This window comes from Natator depressus, chromosome 13 (genome assembly GCF_965152275.1).
Source record: "Natator depressus isolate rNatDep1 chromosome 13, rNatDep2.hap1, whole genome shotgun sequence".
Classification (NCBI taxonomy): Eukaryota; Metazoa; Chordata; order Testudines; family Cheloniidae; genus Natator; species Natator depressus.
Window position 1 is genome coordinate 7,080,385 of NC_134246.1, and position 22,571 is coordinate 7,102,955.

Below are 22,571 nucleotides of genomic sequence, written 5' to 3' on the forward strand. Positions count from 1 at the left end.
GGACAATTGTAACTAAGGGAAATTCAGATTATAAATGTCAATAATAATTATTTGGATAATTGAATACCAGATTAAAGGGAAACTATCAATCTATGCAGGCTAACAATGACAGCTTTCTTCAAGGAAGAAAAATCCTATGAAGTCCTAGAGGACAATGATTAACATACAGGGGACAAAAAGAAAAGGAGGACTTGTGGCACCTTAGAGACTAACAAATTTATTTGAGCATAAGCTTTCATGAACTACAGGGGACAGAATGTTACTTTGTGAAGAATTCAATTATCTTGTAAATAGCTTGAGTCTGTTTCCGTGTTAAGTTTGTGCTTTGTTGAGGAGCCCCTTTGTTTTCCCCCCTCAGCTATAAGAGCCTGATTTGCAAAAGCTCAGATGTATAACTGCTTGCACAGAAATGTGTGTGCCTACTTTGTATATGCAATTACCATGATTGCCTGCACAACTGGCCATTTGTGCATGCAAGTACCTGATTTGCATATGCAGTCAAATGTCTTAACAGTGACAGTCTCTAAAAATATTTAAAGACTGCAGGCATTTACTTTTCTTTAACTGAAGTTTTTTTTTTTCCCTGAAGAGGTTGATGTCTATTTTAAGTAAAACTGAAAGATGCAGGATTGTTTCATTTTAAATCTGCACATCCAGTCCAAAGGTGGATATTGAGAATTATTGTCTCTTTGTTGATAATGGAGCAATTCAGATTGTCAAATTTAAATTATTTCCATTCCCCACCCCCAAAATGACCACACACTTTATTGTATTATTACATAGCTGTTGTGGTTGGGCTTTTTTTAATGGAAGTTAATACTTAGAAACAGAGATGAGAGTTTTGTATCCATTCTTAATCTCCTTCGTTAACATTTTGATTTTTGTGGGGGTGGAGTGCCTTCAATGAGAAGTCCTTGCCCAAGTCCACTATAAAGGCCTGCTCTACTCTTAAAAGTTTTACTAGCATAGCTGTGTCAGTTAGAGGTGTGATTTTTACTGATATAGCTATGATGGTCAAAGCCCGAGCTGCAAACACAGTTATATTGGTACAACTGTCCTTATACTGGTATAGCTTATACCAGTTGGGGAAACTGGATTGATTCCACTTTTGATTTCAATGGGAGTTAAGGCACCTAGTGGGATTTTCAAAGGACCTATCTGCCTCTTTACCTTTGAAAATCTGGTCTTGAGAATGTAAATTAAAGTGGATGAGTCAGCTGAATAAATTGCTACTTTAATACTTAATCACATTGAGTGATCTGGCTCTCCCTTATTAGCCTTATCATGTTGCACCTATCTATTTAAATTAAAACAAGGCTTTGTTCATCTGATTGGTTTCCTTTATTTTTGGCAGGTCTTTCTTACTGCAACAACCGTTGTCACGCAAGCAAGGTTAGGCAAGATTGCTCTTAAAAAACATATAGCCCTGTACAATGGTCTCAATACCTTATCAAAATGCATAAAACACATGGAAAAAAGCATCAAACACACTTCACATATATAAGATACCAGCACGTGCTAGACTGACAGAGACAGACAACCAAGACCATGTACCAAAATGTTAGCTGCCCAAGGGATTACAAAAGTAGGCGCGGCCAGCAGTGCTGCTTTGGTTTTTCTGGGCTCAATTTCACTGCAACAGTCAGATTGAGTTATTCCAGTAGAGCTAGCCTACAGTACGTCCACACTGCAATCGGACTGAGTGACTGCAGCGCATGGAGACACACCTCAGGTAGCTTCACTGCTATTGTGACTTGAGCTAACTTTGATCTAGCGCCATCAAGGCAAGCTCAGGTATGTCTACATGTGCTGCTGTCACACCTCCAATTGCAGTGCAGATATACCCCCAGTGTGAGCAACTACACTGCAAAACCACACTCAAGCTTTACAGAGCAAGTGGGTTAGCAGCTGAGTTGTTGTGAGTTGGGTTGCTGCCTTCCCCTGCATTAACAACTCAAGCATCAGCAGCACTGACTTCATCCCACTAGCTTGACGGACCAGCTAGCTCCAGCTTAAAAGCACTGCTTAACTTGAGCTAGAGATTTTTGTGTGTGGACGGGAGTCAGGTTAGACATACAACTCAAGCTAACGGCTAGGGTGACCAGATGTCCCGATTTTATAGGAACAGTCCCAACATTCAGGGATTTTTCTTACATAGGCACCTATTACCCCACACCCCATTCCAATTCTTCACACTTGCTATCTGGTCACCCTGCTGATGGCAGTGAAGACAAGCCCTTTCTGTTTTCTTTTTTAAGATCTCGGCTTAAGAATTTCCTGCAGTTTGAAAGGGTTTATCAACATGCAGGTTTGCACTGGTATGAATATGTGATTTTAAACTGATTGAAACCAGTGCAAAAGGCTGTGTGTTTCCGTTTAAACCAGTCTTGTTTCAATTAATTTAAATAGCTTGGGAGCAGGTTTAACCTAAAGTGAAATAAGCCACTCTTACACTGAAATGAGTGGAGAAAACACAGGAGTTTGCACCAGTTTAACTAATTTGTGTGCAAATTTGTATGTAGGCACCCCCAATTTTCTTATAAACCTTCTCACATCTTCCCAGTTCCACCACTCCCTCTCTCTAAGTCAGTGGTCTCAACCTATTTACCATTGTGGGCCGCATCCAATACGACCTGTATGGCCCTGAGGATGTCACATAGGTGCAGCTGTGTGCTGATTGGGCCGCAAGTGGCCCACGGGCCACAGGCTGAGAACCACTGCTTTAAGTAGATAATCCCTGACACCACTTTTTACTTAAATATAGACTCACGGTCCACCAAGGGCCAGTTTCAGCTCTGGATTCTGACCAGTGTAATTCCTAATTGACTTAAAATAAAACCAAAAATGTGAAGATCTCCTGGTTAAAACTCTGAACAGCACCATCGTCTGGATTCCTCTTGAATGCTGCAGGACTCAGGGTGACCAGATCTGTCATCACGGACGGGTCCAACAATTGGTATGCTCTGCAGTTTCCTGCATCATTTTCACCAATATGGTGTGCGGCTGATGGAGGGAAATGTGAAGCCAAAGACATAGCCTTGCATTCTCTCCTGCAAGTCCTGTTTATAGCAACTATGCTTGCAGTTTCCTGACAGTTTTAAAACACCTACCAGCAGTGTCATCTGGTGTCAGGATGCGGGGCAGTGAGATGTAACCGCAAGTCCACCGCTGGCTACTACCGGAGAAAAAGCACACAAGGAGGAGGGTTCGGCTCCTCTCTCTGGTCCCAGACCACACGCACGCTGTAAACTGTTGTCAAGCCATTGGACAGGATCACCATGATCTATTAATATCTCAGTATGCATTAAAGTTCAGCGCATATTAGTAGAGCTCATTAGCACCCGCGCAGTTAAAAGGTCCGTCAATATTTTCATTATGAACCTGTGCACTCAGAAGTTTATGACTTGCTTGTAAATATGTTCTGAGCTGAAATTTAGTGCACACACACACACACACACACAAAAAGGGGGGCCGGGGGGGACAAATTTTCAAAGAATCTGGGCATTAAATCTGAGCCTGTAAATTTCACATCCACAACGTTTTGGTGAGTGCAGGTTTGGCAGCAGGTGTAAATTGCTATGTCTTCACTATGTAGCGACAATAATTTACACCAGTTTAGGTCCTGGCCCTGAAATGCCCTGAGCCATGCTCGAAACTGATTCATATGCCGTGGCAACCGTCTGCCTCAACAGATGATGGCATAAGTGTCAAAGCAGATCAGTTGCTAGGTGTCGTGAGGCAGCATTGCGAGTGCTAAAAAGGCCAATTCGCGAGCGACAGTCCTTGCCACGGACTGGAAAACAGAACTGAAACTTAAAACCAAGATGCTGGGTTGCGGCCCCTTTGAAATTTTGTCCCTTGCTCATTCACTCCACAAGTACAATTTTTTAAAACACAGATGCTAAACAGAACCAAATAGGTTTTGCAAAAGCTCTAAGCATGGGAGCGGGGAGAAGACATGTTATGATTTTACATGAACCTCCGCATTTAAAATAAGCCCTAACAAAATAAAATTGCAGGCTGTTAAATCCTTCCTTTCACAGAATTCTCATTGATTGCAGCAAGAGGTCCACACGCGACAGCTTGCAGAATCATCTCTTTCGAGCATAAAGTGGACGAAGGCTTTTTGGTATTTAAAGTAAAAAATTATAAATAACTTAACACAATCAGGCTCAAAAGCATGTACTGCAGCGGCATGGTAACCCCTTTGGTGAGCATTGAGCAGTATGGATCCATAACACAGAAACAAGCCCTACAATTAATGTAAATACATAACATGCACTTTTCGGGCTCTTTGGAATGTCTCCTGCATTCCTTTCAGTGCACACTGGGAACAGACTGAGTGAAGCAGAAAGCACTTGATATTATGGATCCATAGTCCAGAATGTGAGCCACCCTTCATATACATTCACAGCATATGGCAAAACAACTCTGAACCCATTCCTTTGTACACCCTGATTGTACCTGTTATATATATGGCAATACTGAGGCACACAAGGGTGAGTTAAGGACAGTCCTTGGTATTATTAAGTTCATTTAGTGTTGATGAAAGGAACTGATTGACAGCCCTGGAGATAGGCGTGATCTTCTCAGCCACAGAACAGGTAGAACATGGACACCTGCAATGCATGATTCCCGCACTGCTCAGATGCCTCGTCTCTGTCCTGGAGGGAGCATCTCTCAGGATAAAAGTGGACTTCACTCTCAATGAGCCGTTCAGTCCTTGGCATCTCTGCTGAGACTCCCAGCTAAGGTACCACTTAGTGTCAACTGGAATGGCATTTCCTGCACTAGGAACTGGACTAGAGCTACCAACTGATTTCACATAGGCCAGGAGCTGCTTTGTTCAGGCACTAGTGAATTCAAATTCAAACTTGTGACCTAGAGCTGAAAGGCTCCATAACCCATCAGCCATCCCCTGAGCTAAGTTTTAACTCTGGATTTCCTCCCTCCTCTGGGTTTAGTTCCGGCCCATAATATTCTCTCAATAGATTTTTTTCTATTTAAATTCTACAAAATAATAATATTCTCTTCTGCAAACAACCATTTGCACAACAGCTATCAATAGACATGACAGTCATGAACCTTTCAGCAGATTTCATTTGCTGAACCCATCTTTACAGCGACTATAGATCTATGTACGCAGAGTCTGTGTCCATCCTTTGGGCCTCTCCAAAGATCAGGAACGTACAGAGCCCCAGGGCATTAACTGTAGCCACAAGGTTGAAAACAGAAACCCAGGAACCAGTGGTTTCAATCAGATGTCCAGCTAAATACACACAAATGACACCTGTGTACAGAGAGAGAGCAGAAATGAATCAAATAGAAATAGGCCAGGTCCTTGCCCTGTAATGTCAGCTCAGCCAGAGGATCCCCCAAATGAGGGATAATTCCAGGAAAATTCCTTACCTAATAGGGCTCCACCTGTATTTCCAACACCTGTAAAGAGAAGGAAAACACTGCATCACATCAATTTGCGCACAATGCTTCTAACCATAAGATACTTGCTAGGAATCCGTGAGCACACATTTAGCATATACTTTCCGTAATAGCTCAGCTGTCCAGTGTGTGGAGGGCAGGATCCACCTCCTCCCCATTGCTTTCAGGATGTCTTGCTCTCCCAGGGGGATGCAGAGACTGCACGTGAGTCTGGCTGCTGTGTGGGGAGAGGACTCCTTGCACGCTCCCTATGCACCCATAAAGCCACTCAGTTTCATAAGTAGGGCCCTACCACATTCACGGCCATGAAAAATGTGTCACAGACTGTGAAATCTGGTCTTTTGTGTGCTTGTACCCTACACTACACAGATTTCACAGGGGAGACCAGCGTTTCTCAAATTGGGGGTCCTGACCCAAAAGGGAGTTGCGGGGGGGGGTCACAAAATTATTTTTGGGGGGGTCGCAGTATTGCCGCCCTTGCTACCCTGACTTCTGCACGGCTGCTGGCAGCAGTGCTGCAATTCAGAGCTGGGCAGCCAAAGAGCAGCGGCAGAAGTCAGGGTGGCACGACCAGACCCCGCCATCCTGACTTCTGAGCTGCTGCTGGCGGCGGCGCTGCCTTCAGAGCTGGGCTCCCGGCCAGCCGCCGCCGCTCTCCAGCCGCCCAGCTCTGAAGGCAGCGCCGCCGCCAGCAGCAGGGCAGAAGTGACCACAGCAGTAGCGCAACCCCCGCTACAATAACCTTGTGACCCCCCTTCCCCCAACTCATTTTTTGGGTCAGGACCCCTACAACCCCTACAATTACACCACCGTGAAATTTCAGATTTAAATGCTGGAATCATGAAATTTACGATTTTTAAAATCCTATGACCGTGAAATTGACCAAACAGGACCATGAATTTGGTAGGGCGCAATCTAGTCCTTTGTTAATTTCTCTCCGACATGCAGAGCTGGGTCGTGGATATTAACAATCTCTACCCCTTCTGTTATATTTCTGCAACCCTAATAAAGTCAAAAGGCTACCTGGATTGAGCCACGTTCTGCCCTCAGTTACGTGTGTTTACATGTAGTTTCCTCGGAATTATCCCCCATATAGGGGTATATTTTCTGTGCAAATAAAAATCATTAAAAACGCCACCTTACCAAACAACAAGCCAGCACACGAAGGAGCCAGATCCTGTACGTTGACTGAAATGCCACTATTCACAAAAAGAAGAGAAAGTAAAGGCTTTTTATTTTTAAACAGGTTTTGACTGTTTTTCAGAATTTACACGAGATAAGCACGCTGTTCCTCAATGAAGGGAACCAGCCTGAACCAACCCAGTGGGGAGAAGGAGGGAACTGAGAACCTAAATATGGTTGAAATTGGACCAAGATGGGAAAATAACTGAATGGAAAGGCTTCAGAACAAAAGAAGCAAAGAGCTTGGTCGTTAGTTCCAAAGGTTAACAGCCCCTGCTGTTAAAAAAAAAAAAAAAGTGCCTTATTTCTTATTTGAATTTGTCTGGCTCTAACTTCTAGCCATTGGTTCTTCTTCTGCCTTTCTTTGCTTCTATGATAACTCAAAGCTAGAGGCAGAAAGAAAACCAAACAAACAGTTGTGCTAAAGTTGGGGGGAAATTCCCAGTTCTAAGTAGACTGAAGTAAATAACAGTTTAAAAACCATGGGGTGAATTTGCCATTGACTTTGCTAGAGGCTGGCATATGGAGGAAAGTGCTGTGGAAGCTACACCCATGCAAACCTCATAATGCAGCTCAGACCTGATCTGCAGCAACCTGGCTGCCCCATCTGGTAAGCAGCGTATTCATCCATGACCCCCAGTCTGGCCCTATGCTGGGCTGTTTCAGAACTAAGCTGAGGTAGTGGGAAAGTGGTGAGAGAAATCCTTGAATTTGAATTGCGTCATATATTTAATATTTCCCAGCAGTGGGTATTTACAAGGATTTAGCTGGCTGTCTTGAGTTACTGACACTTACAGTGCTCGTGTTCTGGACACTTCATCTTTATGTACAGTCATAGCTCAGTAAAGCCTGCATAAATCCTCAAGCCTTTGATCTTAGATTAGATGGCCAATAGATCTCTTCACATGTAACAAATAAAACACTGATTCAATTTGTCTGCCAGGTGTTTGGCATAAACTTCCTCTATAAAAGCAGCGTGGCCTATTGAACGGGGCACTAGGCTGAGCCTCCGAAGACCTGGGTTCTATTCTTGGCTGTGACATTGGGAAAATCACTTAATCGCTTTGTGCCTTGGTTTCCCCCGTGGGGATAATGACAGCGGCCTCCTGCGTAAAGGGCTTTGAGAACCACAGATGAAAAGTAGTCTGTCAGAGCTACGCGTTAGTCCTATGATGATTATTACCTGTGGTTAAAGGTCTGAAGTCCAATTGAGACAGATGCAAATACTATAGCTTTGCAAAAACTGGATGCCTGACCCATGCACAAGGCGAAGATGCTTGATACGCCTGAGCCGATGACCTGAAGGAAAAAGAAAATTAAAGATGTGTCCACAGCGGATTCACAGTGAGTTGCAGTGAAAAAAGTAGCTCCTATCGGAGACGGGCTGTCCCTTTTTGAAATCCGAAAGGCTCACTACGGTTCTGAACACAGAGCTGGGTGGTTCTTACGACTTGCTTTCCTCTCTATGGCACCTGCACATTCCGAAGGCGACAGCCTATCTGCCCAGACAAGTGCCCTTTCGCGAGGCAGAGGCCATGGAGCATGTTACAGAGCAGTGTTTCCTGAGTGATGGGTCCTGACCAGTGTTCCCTCTCATTTTTGACGTCCATGTGCGGAATGAATTTTGTTATGTGCACCGATATGGAGGTGATGTATGACACATCACCTCCATATCGGTGCACATAACAAAATGTGTGTGGTGGGGGTGGGACCGAGGGGTTCAGAGTGTGGGAGGGGGGCTCAGGGCTGGGGTGCAGGCTCTGGGGTAGGGCCGGGGATGAGAGGTTTGGGGTTTGGGAGGCGGCTCAGGGCTGAGGCAGAGCATTGGGGTGCGGGGGGGGAGGGTTCGGCTCTGGGGTGAGGCCAGGGATGAGGGGTTTGGGGTGCAGGCTTCCCCAAGGGTGCGGTGGGGAGAGAGGACTCCCCCCAGCCCTCTCTCACCACAGCAGCTCAGGGTCGGGGGAGAGGCGCCTCTCCCCAGCCCCGGCAGCTCCGGTGGTGCTGGGGCAGGCCGAGGTAGGGGCTCCTCCCCATGGCCGCAGCAAGTCTGGGGCAGGTCTGTGCTGGGGCCGGTGGGGAGGGGCATCTCTCCCCGTCGCAGCCCTGAGCCCCTGTACAGGGCTTAATAGGCAGATGTGCGGCCGCACATCTTAGAGGGAACTTCGGTCCTGACCCACTACTGTAGGGGTAGTCAATTATTTTTTGTCACAGTCCAAATTTCTGGTCAATGGTATAGTCAAGATCCAGCCTCCAGTGAAAATAATAATAAAAAAACCCCAACAATAATGATAATAAGTAGATGAAAAGATATCAAGGTCCGTTCAAAAGCGGTCCGGATTTGGCCCACAGTCTGCCTATTGACTACCAGTGCACTAGTGGGTCGTGGGAAGGGTCTAGGTGGGTTGCCAGTCACTGCCCCCGTTTCATGCTCTTTTCTGCCTGGCCGGGGAAGCAGGCAGCAGCATGGGGAGCGGGATCCAGTGCAGAGGAAGCAGCCGGAGCCAGCGAGCGGACAGTCAGGAGCCTGGTAGCTACTGTGGCCTGGCTGTAGGGAGAGAAGGGCTGACTGGGTGCAGCAGCGGGCAGGGCTGGGAGCGTGAGAGCAAGGGGCTGGGGGGAGCTGAGCAGGGGTTTTGGCCAGGCTGGTGAGGGGAGAGCAGGGTCTGAGAAGGGGAATGAGAGCAGAAGGCTGAGAACAAACTCACAATTGCTGTTGTATATGCCCAAGGTTTAAAAAATAGTCGTTTCTGTACATCTCTGTATGACGGGGGCTCCCCATAAGAGACCAAATGCAGTTGGGGGGCCGCCTTAGTAAAAAGTTTGTGAACCGCTGTTTTACAGAAGGGATGCACTGCTCGAGCACAGGGATTTTATTCTTGTTCATTCTTTTGCTGTTTCCCTTAATCTAAAATCTGAAGAGTCATTCGGTGTGAAAGAACACGCTTGCTCTGCAGGCCTGACAAAAACCCTCCATATTGGTCACAAAATTGCCACTCCCAGGCAAACTGTTAAAATGTAATGGTTTGTCAAAGCCCAGTGAAAAGGTCATGGCCTTTCTCTCTATTTCCCTTCCCATGGATGCTGGTTACCAGCTATCTGCACATCTATAAAAGCTCTTTTTTTGTAACCAAGTTCATGAGTCCAGTTTCCCAAGAGCTCGAATCTGATTTCCACTGTTAGACTGACATGCAAAATCGGTGCTAATAGATAACTGATGTTTCACTCACAGGCTTTCGTTTTCTTACCTGCATGAACTTACGAACGGTGATCGTTTTATAGCCTGAAAGGGAAAAGGAAGACGATTGGAGGGATTTAAACTAGACCCCTCTCAGTGAAGCTGGGACTAATGTTTCAGATTAGATGAGTTCAACACCCATAGCTTTGGGCTCATGCCAGGAGAGTGAGTATAAGGTAAACTTAACACACAGGGTCAGATTCTGTTCTCAGCCAGGTGCTTACAACTCCCATACAAGACAAAGGGTATGGCTACACTACAAGGCTAAAATGTGCGCAGTGTAGCTGCTGTTTGTCGACAGGCGAGAGCTTCCCTCCCTCACGAGCGGCAGCATATTTGTCGGCAAGAGAGCACTCCTGCCGACAAAGCGCTGTTCACACCAGGGCTTTTTGTCGGTAAAACTTTTGTTGACAAAATGACAAAAGTTTTGCTGATGAAGTGCCAGTGTAGATAAAGCCAAAGGGCGTTACAAATACATAGAGGCTGTGTAGAGGACAGTAATTATCCAAGTTGCAGGCCAGAAGCTCAGCTTCCCCTTTCTCTCATCAAACCCATCTCCTCCCATCCAGTCTTTTCTTTGCCTTATGAAAAGACAGAGCTGATGAACAACCCAAGGATCTCTTACCCTGATTGATCAGGTGATCAGACAGGAATCCGCTAAACAAACTTGTTGGGATTGCAACCAGCCACGGCACTACGTTAAACACCCAGCCCTGAAAGGGAGAAAAATCCTCACAGAAAAAGTGAAGAGAAGCAAGGTTCACATCCTGCTAGTGGACCAGAGTTTGTTTGCAGCTAATGGGTTTTATACTGCGGGGGGAATGGGGAGCATGGGAGATTAGAGTTTACCCTTTTCTGGTGCTTTTGCTCACCTAACATAGGAGCTTTAAGCCACTTTCTCACAACACTCTGCCCAATGCTCTATAGAGTTCTGGTGCACTCCAGGATGGGGCCTGAGGTCTGTAATGTATGTGCACACATGCTGCTATATAAATAAGTGAATTGTTAATGACCATAAGGTCTGACTGGCTTTACACCCATGACAGAGAGGCAGAAATTTCTCTCTACAGCCATAAGGAAGGATTAAAAGTAGCAGAGTTTACTGGCAAACAAGATTCTGCAGCACAGAGCCAATATGCAAACTGTGTATTCTATCCAGCCTCATGGGTCACCAGCAAAACTGCAGGCTACATTCAGACTTCAGACGCTATATTACTAACTAGCATTGCTATGCAGCTGAGGGAACACAGCTGGGTTTTCTGATGCCAGGGTTGAGTTTTCAAGACTGGTAAAGAGGAAAATCTTGCTTTGTCTTTTCAACTGAGAAAGTGTATTATGGATGTAACTGAAGATGACTAACGGAAACATTTTCAAAAGCACCTAAGTAATGTAGGAGCCTATATCCCACTGGCTTTCAGTGAGACAGAGTCAGATTTTCAGAGGTATTTAGGTGTCCAGTGGGATTTTCCAAAGCACCAAAAGAGGTTAAGCCCCTAACTGACTTCAATGGGAGTTAGGAACCTTAACCTGTTCAGATGCTTTTGTCAACCTCAGTAGACACATATCTGTATCATTAGGCACCTAAATACCTTTGAAATATAGCCCTTAGTCACGTTTGAAAATGGAACCTAGGCTCCTAAATTGCGTTGGCAGTTTGCAAAATGGGAGCCTGAGTTTCAGAAGCGCTGAACACCTGCAGCTCCCAATGATGCCAGCTGGAGCTGTTCTCGCTCAGCACCTCTAAGCTTGTGGCCCAAAATATACAAGAAGAACATAAGGACATATAACAGTGCTACATTGTTATTTTATAGGGTCCCTTTTCAAATCATAGCACACTTCACGGCATGGGCCAAAGGTGCAGGATTCTTTTAACTGAACTGGACATTAGCAGAGGGAGAAAAACAGCTCACCTGCAGCATGTATGTTTGGCCAGTAGGTGACATAGTTTTACCACAGTAAGGATTACTGTCAACCCTTTAAATTTACATTGAGTGAATCCACGTGTTGTTAATATTTATGAAGCGACGGCCAGATGCAGGAATATTATATAGAGCATCTTACATAAGGGCACTGGAATTAAACAGATGTAACAGATGGCTAAATTACCAAATCACTGCTACCCAAGCGTATTACAAGAAGTGCTACAAATCTTGTTATAATAATATGTTTTCTGGTTTAATACATGATTTTAATACAAATATCAAGTATGTCATAAAGCCCCTGGTTAATGTGATAAATGTAAGGGGCCCTGGGAAATTTCAGAAACACACGACAGAGCCACCATCGAAAAGACAATCTCGGGAGTTCTGTGGGCAGAATGAATTGTAAAAAGACGAGATCTCAGCCCGGCAGAACTTTAACCAAGTTTCAGAAAAACAGGAGATTTATTTGTGCATAGCCGAGAGAGGCCTTTTTTCAGAGCTTTGCAAATAAAAAATGTGTATTAATTAGTAATGAAAATTGTTATCATTGTAACAACTAACAATACCATGCCTCTGAGCTCAGCTGTGCCAGCACAGTAACAAAGCCCCGTGGTGGTTGTCTGAAATTGCTTGCAGCTACGAGCTCTGTGCCATCCTCACCCATAACAGGGCAGCCTAGAGACCACACAAAACTCTGTGAGAAAGGGATCCATGACGGAGAGCTGCTGACGCGGGGGAAAAGCAGCATGTTGATGCTACTGGAAAGGGTCAGAGCAGGCAATGCTATTTCTTGGTATTGCTGGTGCATTTGGATAGTTAAACAATATGGCCAGATCCTGCAATCAGATCCCATGCAGGTGCAAGTGGGGGGATTTGATGGCATGGATCAGGGCCTACATTTGTAGCTTTGTTTTAGAAGGGACATGTGGGAGGTACAAGTTTCTATTCCCCTATTATTAAATAGCTGCATATATCAAGCATATACTCCCTGCTTGCCAACACCTTAACATAAGAATCAGGGGTAAAGGCAACAGGCAACCACCATGTATCTAAGGTTACAGCACATCCATATGGGGCAGAAATCATTCCTCCTTCTTCTTCCCCCTTCTCTCCCTCTCAGCAATGCTTGATCCCAAGAAAAAGCTTTTCTCCTATATTGACACCGTCTTCCTGTCTCATCCAAAATCCGTGGCCCAGTTACTAGCTGTGTGTTTTGGGGGAGTTGCATTAGATCTCATGGGCTACAAAGGAAGCCTTGGACAGTGCAGGAGCGATTTCTCCTTGAGAGCTTGACAGTATGGAACGACCGAGAGTGTTACTCCCTGACATATTCTCAGAGGGAACCCTGTGGCAAGACAGGGCAAGCGACAAAATGTGAGTGAACCTGTCAGAACAATGCGGAAGGACTAGACCAATCACAATCAAATGTAGGGGCGAAGGGGACTAAAGTCAACCTCCTAGTGTTATTGGCTCAGATACCGAAAGGGCCGTTCTCTTCAGGCCTGACCGAGAGCCCGCTGAAGTCAATGCAAAGATTCCCAATGTTAACGGGAGCTATGTAAACACATGGAGAATACTACATCTCTTTGTTCATATTGAGCTTTCAGAGTCTCCCCTTTGCTGTGGTGTCAGCCTACCTTAGACTCGGGAAAAGTGTCTTTAAAGAAAGTTGGCAACCAGGAGAGGAGGGTGAAAAATGTACTGCCCGTAGCAAGCTGAGCGACTATGACAGCCCTGTAAATATACAATGGGAAAAATGACTCCGTCAAGACGACAGATCACATTGGATAAAAAAAGGGGATTCTAGCTACCCACTCCTTCAAGGCAGTGGTGTCAGGCATATAAATAAACCCTCTATAGCACTGAAGCCGCTTCCTGCGATTTATTGGAGATAACTAACCCCAGCTGACTGCCAGAGCAAGAGGATAGAGCAATGCACCAGCTTATTCCCATGATGCTTTCACCATAGGCAGCTCTGAATGGGGCCTTGATATCTTGATAACTTATGATACAATCAGTACTGATAACCGTCATGCTCACGGAGTGCGTCTCACTATGAAAGATCCCATCAGCTCCTGACTTAGAGCAGGACTTGTGCCCTTCCTTGGGATTTTGTTTAGGACTGTCAGGCAAACATGTCCATTCAAGCCCAGATATTAACGATAATAAGCAACTGATTTAATCTAGTATACTAGCTGGGGTGGTGTTGACATTTAAACAATAACACAGGTGGTTTTGAACAGAACCATATCTGACAGGACACTTCAATGTAAACGTACCAGGGAGAATTACTAGCTTCACGTTAAGCTTACATTATTAATATAGCTTCATTCTTACTAGTGCATCCTCTGCACCCTTTCCAGAGTACTGGGGTATTGCCCATTTCCCTGCTTATCCCCTTACTATTTTTAAAGCCATGGCCATTTTCCCTCAGATCCTGTCACTGTCTTTCATTAAATGGCCACAAGGCAGATGTGTAGAGCAACGCAAAATCATTCCCCTGATCTGGGCTGGACAGTGTTAAATCCAGAACCCTAAACTAGGAGGATGTAATGTCTCCTGAGATAGTTTATTAAGTCAAAGTGACAATTAAAAGAGCATTTTTTGGTTATCACTCTCTGCAACGAGAGCAAAGATGACAGCACCCAGTGTCCTCTGAGCAGCAAATGCAGAGTGTATGCAACGCCAGACAAGATGCGGGAGGTAATATCTTTTATTGAACCGTCTGTTGGTGACAACGACAAGCTTTCGAGCCACAGGTCTTGGAAAAACCTGAAGAGCTCTGTGTAGTTCGAAAGCTTGTCTCTCTCACCAACAGAAGTTGGTCCAATAAACGATATTACTGCCCCCACCTTGTCTCTCTCAATACAGAATGTGGCATTATGCCCTGGACTGTTTGAAGCACTGCTTGTAAAACAGAACCACAGACAAATATAATTCACAGGGGATTGGATGGTGTAAAGAAACTCACTCTGTAATATGGTCATACCGTGCTAAATGATGATGTTTAATTTACTGCCTAGTGATAAGCCCATTGGTGTAATGATTATTGTTTTGATTCGGATATTTACATGGCAATGATTCGTAAACCTGTTAAAAACTTCCTAAATAAATAAATAGCTATCAAATAAAAATAGCAACCTTGGAAAGACCCACCATTCTGCCCCCGGCTGGCCTAGTTTGGCAATGCATGGTGGTAGTTAACTCCAGGAGCAAGACACAAAGGCTTCAGAATGGAAGGAAAATGGAGCAACAACAAAACCAAATTCTGCACGAGAGAGGGGCTGACATCCACAACACACATGGCTGTGACATTTACTTACCAGATGGGGGCCTTTTTAAATAACTGCTTCCAGGGAACTTTGGTCTGTTTGGATAACGAGAGGCCCTTTGAAAAATGTTCTAAGCGAATGACGAGTTCTGCAGGGAAGAAATATATCAAATCAAAGCTATGTTTTCCAATAGTCTGTACAGACAGGGTGGATCTGTTTTATCCTAGGGCTTAACCACATGGTTAAAGAACTGCTTAAAATGTGCATTCAAAAGGATAACCCTGGAACATCTATGCATTAAGCGATAAAAACTACATTCAAGTAGCCATGATGTCTTACTGAACTTCCTCCAAACCCCCACCCCATGCACACACACATGCCTCCAGACACAGCAAATCAAGAGTTAATGCTGAACCTCTGTCCGGAAAGGACCCTGGTGCAGCCTCAATTACTGCCACTGGCCTTCACCAATGCAATCTTACCCTGCTCACATCCACGCAGAAGGCTGTTGCAAAGATCATTTTCCTAGCCCATCACTTTGCCCACGTCACACTTCTCTTTGCATCCCTCCACTGGTTCCCCTTCTCTGCTGCATCAAACATAGGCTCCTTGTCTTCACTTTCAAGGCCCTTAATGGCCTATCCCCCACCCTACCTATCATCTCTCATTCACTGCCGCCTCCTGCCTGCCTCCATTGCTCAGTTGATACATTTTCAAACAAGCACCTCTGTGCTTCTCCCATGCTGCCCCTTACACTTAGGAGATGCTCCCCACCAGGGCACTGGAACAGCGGGGCCGGGGGGCCATGGCCCCATCACTTTTTACCTGCCTTAAGGGCAAGCGACAGGCAGGAGAGGGTGAAGAGGAGCAAGTGCGGGTGGAGCCTTGGGGGAAGAGGCAGAGCAAGGGTGGGGCCTAGGGGGAAGAAGCAGATTGAGGGCGGGCCCTCAGGGGAAGAGGTGGAACAAGGGCGGGGCCTCAGGGGAAGAGGCGGAGCAGGGGTAGGATCACGGTTCTGGTGTTGGTGCCCCCCCACTTCTAGGGAGCTTCTGGTGCTCCTGGCTCCCCGTAAACATCCAAAAAGCCACCTAATTATTCTCCTTCAATATCCTCCTTAAAACTCTCATTTTCTGTAAAGCCTACAAAAAAATTAACAACTGCTAGGCTGCAATCCATGAAGGTACTCAGGTGCCTAAAGCCCGGACTCAGATGCCCAAGTCTTATGCTTAAGGATCTAAGTCCCAGTTCTGGCTTCACTGCCATCCATGAATCTCCTGCCAAACCCTCTAGGCGCCTAAGCTCACTTAGCTCCTAAGTTTTTGCAGTAAAAGTTCTCTAAGCACCTAAGTTTCTGCCTAAGCCCCCGAGAGATTCACAAACCAGGAAGAGCCAGCCTTTTGGACACCTAAGTCACATGTGGGGCTGATCCAGTAGGTTTGCTCAGAGGTGGCCTAGCAGGTCGGGTGCCACTCAGAACCCAGCCAAAGGAGGAGGTGGAAGTGCCAGGGTTAACAATTGTCATACATCACGTTCCTGTCACTTCCACAGCACAGCCTAGTGAACAGCTATTGCCAGTATGAATGAATAGGGTGGGGGGTTACCTTTTTCATTCAGGAGGTATTTGAACATGCAGTAAACCCAGAGCAAAGTGAGTAAACCAGAGAAATAGAAGACACTCTCCCAGCCATACCAGTCCAGAAGGAGGGACCCTGCCCCACCGATCACCAGCGTCCTGGAAGGAAAGGCCAGAGAGATCATGAGACTGATAAGAGTGTTCTTTGGGCAAACTCACAATCCATGCATCAGCGTTACTGAGTTAACACTATGGTGTATTGGATGTTATTTATCCAGCCCTCAGGAGCTGTTCATCTTATCAAACATTTGCATTGGCTAATCTTTCCTACCTCAATAATGCTGAGAGGAGAGGTTGTCTGGTGATGAAAAACCATTCCACTGTACTATAGACCATTCTATTGCGACTGCACTTGGGAAGAACCTGCTCTATTTCCTAGTTTGACACTTTGGGTATTTCAAATCCCCAGCTGATGTAAGTCAGCATAGTTCTACTGAAGTTGTTGGAACATGGTCAATTTACACCGGTCGCAAATCTAGGCCTTTGTTTCCTCCTGATGTCTGAAATACCTGCCAATGAAAGGATGCCACAGAGCACTCTGATGTACACTCTGATGATAGGCACTGAGACAGGGACATTTTAGCATGGAAAGACCCCTTAGTCCACTTAGGTATGTCTACACAGCAGTTAAGCAGCTGTGGCTGGCTTGTGTCAGCTGACTCGGGCTTGCGGGGCTCGGGCTCTGGGTCTGTAAAACTGCCGTGTAGACATTTAGGCTCACGCTGGCGCCTGGGCTCTGGGAGGCTTCTCACCTCGCAGAGTCCTAGAGCTCAAGCTCCAGTCCAAGCCTGGATGTCTACAACGCAATTTTATAGCCCCGCAGCCTGAGCTCCATAAGCCTGAGTCAGCTGACTGGGGCCAGCCGTGGGCGTTTAATTGTTGTGTAGACATACCCTTAGTCCTTCCAGCAAGATCACCATTTACATCCCAGAATACATCTGTCAGCAAAAGAAAGTCACAGGATGGAACGGAGTGATACATACATATGGTGCACAAAATACTACGGCTGCTTTGCAGCTCATTAGCCCTTTCTATCAGAGGTTCTCCAAGAACTTTACAAAGGTGGGAAAGTATTATTAATCCCCATTTCACAGAGACAGAAACTGAGGCACGGGGCGGTTAAGTGACTTGCCCAGGGTCATGCAGCAAGTCAGTGGAAGGGTCAGAAACAGAACTCAGGACCCTAGATGGTCTGTCTTGCTCTTCCTGCTGGACCATGCCACCTCCTGTTGGAAACCAAATGTAACAGCAGCTCCTTCAAGCCACTTGCTCAAAAGAAAAGATAAAATCCTCAACACACTTGAGAACAATACATTGTAAAGGACTCAAAGACTTCAGTAACGAGTGTGTATATTCTATAGCAACTGTCAGAGCCTTCTTCAACTGGAACGGATACTCTCCAGGATCCAGATGTACTTTGTGGGTTGGTGTTTTTGCCTGCAGCAGTTTAATGGCACTTTATCTAACTATGGCATCCCTCTGAGCCTCTGTCACTCACCACCCAAAGCCAAGGGGAACTTACCCGAACTGAGAGCCAGTCCCTACTGTGCTGCATGTGAAAGCTCGCTCACTCTCACGGACCTTCTGAGAAAAGAGGCTGGCCAAGGCAGGGAAGTACACTCCTAACAACAGTGGAAATGAAAGCGTCAGCCATTGCCAGTCAGGGTACACATCAGTCAAACTTGCACTCATGGGTGAGCATGTTCAAATCAAATCCAACAATAGATAAATGCCAAAATGAGTCAACGAGCTCTTTGCGGTATCCAAAGCAATGACCTCACTGTGTCCACACACCAGTATGTCTTATGGCAGCCCACCGCTCCCCTTGATATACCACATGGCCACTTGGAAGCTCATTTGTGCCTTCTCTGTATCTGCTGCCATGGCCCCCCCTTACTGTAATATTTGAGCCCCTCCTAAGTGTGAATGCATTTATCCTCACAACATGCCCATGACATAGGGCAGGGTCGTTATCCCCATTTTACAGCTGGGGAACTGAGGCACAGACAAATTCAGTGTCTTGCTAAAAATTACACCAGGAGTCTGAGCAGAGCTGGGAACTGACCCCAGCTCTCTTGACTCCCAGGCCAGGGAACCTTAACCACCAGGTCAGCACTCCACCGCTACACAGTAGCTGAGCCACACCAAAACTGATCCTTTTTCTCCCCCAGGGTTGAAAAAGTAACTTTTAATCCTTATTAAACAGTTGCCAGCTTTTCCTTATGGTGAAGTGGGTGATTCATCCTGGTTCTGGTGACGACAACATCATGTGCTCTGCTGAGTGGCAGGGTCACATGGGATAGCATCCCAAGACTTTGTACAGTAATGGCACCAGATGGTTTCAATGCGGGGGCTGGCATTCATGATACTACGGAGACAGATGTGGAGAGGATGTGAAACTCCCGCGGGGGAGGGGGAGAAAGAGGTGAATTCTAGGATGGGCCAGCTGTTGCAATGGTTAACATAAGGGCTAATTTGTATATGGTTAAAATTGGAATGGATGCTACCTAGTGTTAATCTAGTCCTTGGTAGACATGTGGTCCCGAAATAATAAACACTTACATAGAGAAGGAGGAGTACAACGAAAGACAGGGAAAAAAGGAGTAAGCAGGAGAAAAGGCCCTCACTGAGAAGCTATGTTGTACTGCATGCATCCGACGAAGTGAGCTGTAGCTCACGAAAGCTGATGCTCAAATAAATTGGTTAGTCTCTAAGGTGCCACAAGTCCTCCTGTTCTTTTTGCGAATACAGATAACACGGCTGCTACTCTGAAACCTACAAAAATGTAGTTATTTATAATGATGTATCAGGCACCCAGTCTGTGGAGGCAGCAGCCCAGAAACAAAACGGTGAAAATAACCCCGAGTTTCTTATCGGTTAACAAGAAAAAGTCACCCAGCCAACTTTTGGGTAGCTCTTGCCAGGCTTCCACAGTTCCAAGACCTAGTTCAGCAAGTGGAAGAGAAAATCATCCCAAAGTATCAAAGCTCAGACAAAAGGTTAAAGAGCCTCTCAGATTGCAGGTGCTTTGAAGCACCTTTACCATCTCAGAGGGAGACACAGAGATTAAAGCTTTTTAAAGTGACAGCACCTTTCTCAGAGACAAATTTCTCAATTTGCCCAATTTGGTGGCCACTCTGCACCCAGCCACAGCTGATTTTTATATGCCCAGGAGTTCTAGCCGTGGGGGGCAGCTCAGAAACAGTTTGCTCTACCCAGCATTGCAACTTACACATTGCTGTTATGACTTGCATTTGAATCCGTCATATCTGGAGTTGCCGTATGAGCATGGGTGGAACAAACACACGCACAGGGGTTTTTGTCTCACCTTGCAATAGTCCCATGAGGAATCGAGCAAGTGTCATGAAAATCAGGTGGGCAGAACTGATATAGGTGAGCAGCGGAGTGATCGCAGTGATGAAACCCCAGGCAGATGCAGAGAGGAGGAGGACTTTTTCTCCTCCAATCCTGAAAGATAAGCATGCATTATGTAAAGGGGGAACTGTGGGTAGGGTATGGGGTTGGTGTACAGACTAGGAATCAGGACTTCAGGCTTCTCTTCCTTGCTGTTTAATAATGAACGTCAGCCAGGCCTCTCCACCTGACCTTCCCATCCCACAAATGTTTTCAGGAATGGCCAGCTGACCTGCTCCCTTCACCTGCGTCCTTCAGTGAGGTGTACAGCACAGCAGACCCTTCCCCATCGCAACTGGAGTCATCTCCAGAACTGCACGTGTCCTGTACCATCCTGTAGCCGCAGGACACGGCATCATCCCTACCATTTCACTGCACGTCTGAGAGGCCCTTGAATGCACTGTGGGGTGAAGGGGTACCCAGGGGAAATCCCCACTTGTTCCCCAAGAGCTGCAGAGAGCGGGGATAAGTGCCTGAATCCCAGCCACATTCACCCTGTTTGGGATGGAAAGTGACTGCCCATTCCACCTGTCCGTACAATTACATCTTCAGTGACAAGTGGGCACCCACGGGGAAGCAAGCAAAAGGAGGAGTGTGTTAATTACAAGCCCACCTTAGAAACACAAGGTGAACACAGATAAAAGAGGGCGACATCAGCAGGGAGGGAAACCTGATTTTAAAGCAACAGAGAGAGTTTTACAAACAACAGAGAGGGAGCAGTCGTTCTCAGCCTGCTCAGTACTGGGATCCCCTTTTCTATACTCCATCCCAAATAGCCAGGATCCCCTTCCCAATCAGCAATGCGGAAGGGCAGGCTGGTCACGAGCTCAGAGCTGAGAGAATCATCCCTGATGCAGGGGAAGTTTTAACAACAAGTAGTTAGCACTGTACTCTTTTTCTCAAAAGACGATGGCATTTTCTGTTCCATCCGCTCTTTAGCATTAGCCTGTAACCTTTCGTGCCTTGTGTGTACTTTGCTTGCAGAGTCTATTAAAGACCACAATGCGATGGCACAGGCCACTGCACAGACAATGTGTGACTCCGAGACTGTGTTTCTTACACAAGATTTTACAGGAAAGCCGTGCCCCCTGAGGACACCGCAGTCTGGGGGATGAACTCAAGCAGGTAATTACTGGGGTTTCCACAAAACAGCTGACTGGGTGTTTTGGTTGTTTTTTTAATTAATACAATCAAACTGTGCAGCATCTGTGTTTCCCAAGCACGACTGTGGGCTGCAAAGGGGAATAAACTCGGGAGGAACAGCACAGAAACGTGGGCATGGAAAGAAGAGAGAGAAAACAGATTCCGCGGATGAGACATAGAAACAAAGAGTTGATTTCCCTGCAGACCAGGGAACATTGCCTCTCGCTGGTTGTTCATCAGTTGAATAACCCGTCTGAAAGTTGCCATCCACACGAGGATGGTGTTTAGCTTTTGTTAATAAATGGATTGTGCTTGATGTGAGCAGCTGGCTAATGCTGGCTATTGGAAGGGCATTGCAATGGTCACCATCCCATAATAATAAGGCCTGGTCTACACACAAGTTTTGTCCTGGCATACCTATTTTGGTTAGGGGTGTGATTCTTTATGGCAATAGTTATACCAGTACAACCTCTAGCGTGGATGCAATTATAGAGGTGCCTTATACTTGTCTAGCTTATTCCTCTTCCTATATGGGGGTAAGTGGTACTCGTACAAATGCCAATTGATGTAACTGTGTCCACACTAGTAGGGGTTGTACAGCTTGAACTATACCGGCATAGTTTAAAGCACTACAACTTTTGCATGTAGGTAATTCCTGAACTGCACACGGGCCAAACTCCAGCAAAGCACCTCAGTACTTGTGTAACTTTAAGATCAGTACCAACTTAGAAACCAATGGGGACTACTCACATACTTAAGGTTAGGCACGTGCATAAGTGCTTTGCTGGGTCAGAGCCACAGGGCCTGATCCAAAACTTACTGAAGTCAATGGAAAGACTCCCATTGACTTCAATGGACTTTGGATCAGGCCTATGGTGCTTTTCCTCCAGAGATATCGATGTACTTCACAGATAGTTTATCAATCCTCACCCCCTTGGGATGGAGGTTAGATACAAGGTAACTTTGCCAAGACTTTTTACTGCAGAAACTGAGCAAGGGATAATATAAGAAAGTTCCAGTACTGATCGCTGAGGTATCCTCCGATGATCTGAGTTAAGCAGTAGCCCCAGAAGAAGCTGCTCAGAACAATGCCGGACTGTTTCTTGTCCCAGTCGAAGTGACTGCTCATGGCCACAGCACAGATAGGCATGGTCACTCTGGCACAGTAGAGTAAACAAGTCCCAAGCAGTAACATCAGAGTCCAGATTCGAGATTCAGGCCTGCAAGGATGAAGAAAGAGATAGGGAACAAACAAGTACTGATACAAATCCAGGTGCCAATGTGTGATTCAGATCACACAATGCTGCCACGCAGGTGAGGCAGGTTTCCCT

The 22,571-nt window shown here is 46.0% G+C and overlaps 1 protein-coding gene across 1 annotated transcript in view; it reads right to left on the reverse strand.

Annotated features, from left to right (window-relative positions):
• Positions 1–5,126: 5,126 nt before the first annotated feature.
• Positions 5,127–22,571, reverse strand: part of SLC17A9 (solute carrier family 17 member 9) — a 29,791-nt gene continuing 12,346 nt past the window's right edge. The window contains exons 2-13 of the mRNA XM_074969631.1: positions 22,263–22,460; positions 20,012–20,151; positions 18,206–18,305; positions 16,652–16,782; positions 15,102–15,198; positions 13,416–13,512; positions 10,482–10,569; positions 9,867–9,901; positions 7,805–7,920; positions 6,583–6,638; positions 5,410–5,439; positions 5,127–5,290 (exon numbers count right to left, since the gene is read on the reverse strand). Of these exons, the coding sequence (XP_074825732.1) occupies positions 5,127–5,290; positions 5,410–5,439; positions 6,583–6,638; positions 7,805–7,920; positions 9,867–9,901; positions 10,482–10,569; positions 13,416–13,512; positions 15,102–15,198; positions 16,652–16,782; positions 18,206–18,305; positions 20,012–20,151; positions 22,263–22,460 (1,252 nt within the window). The remainder of the gene's footprint in view (positions 5,291–5,409; positions 5,440–6,582; positions 6,639–7,804; positions 7,921–9,866; positions 9,902–10,481; positions 10,570–13,415; positions 13,513–15,101; positions 15,199–16,651; positions 16,783–18,205; positions 18,306–20,011; positions 20,152–22,262; positions 22,461–22,571) is intronic.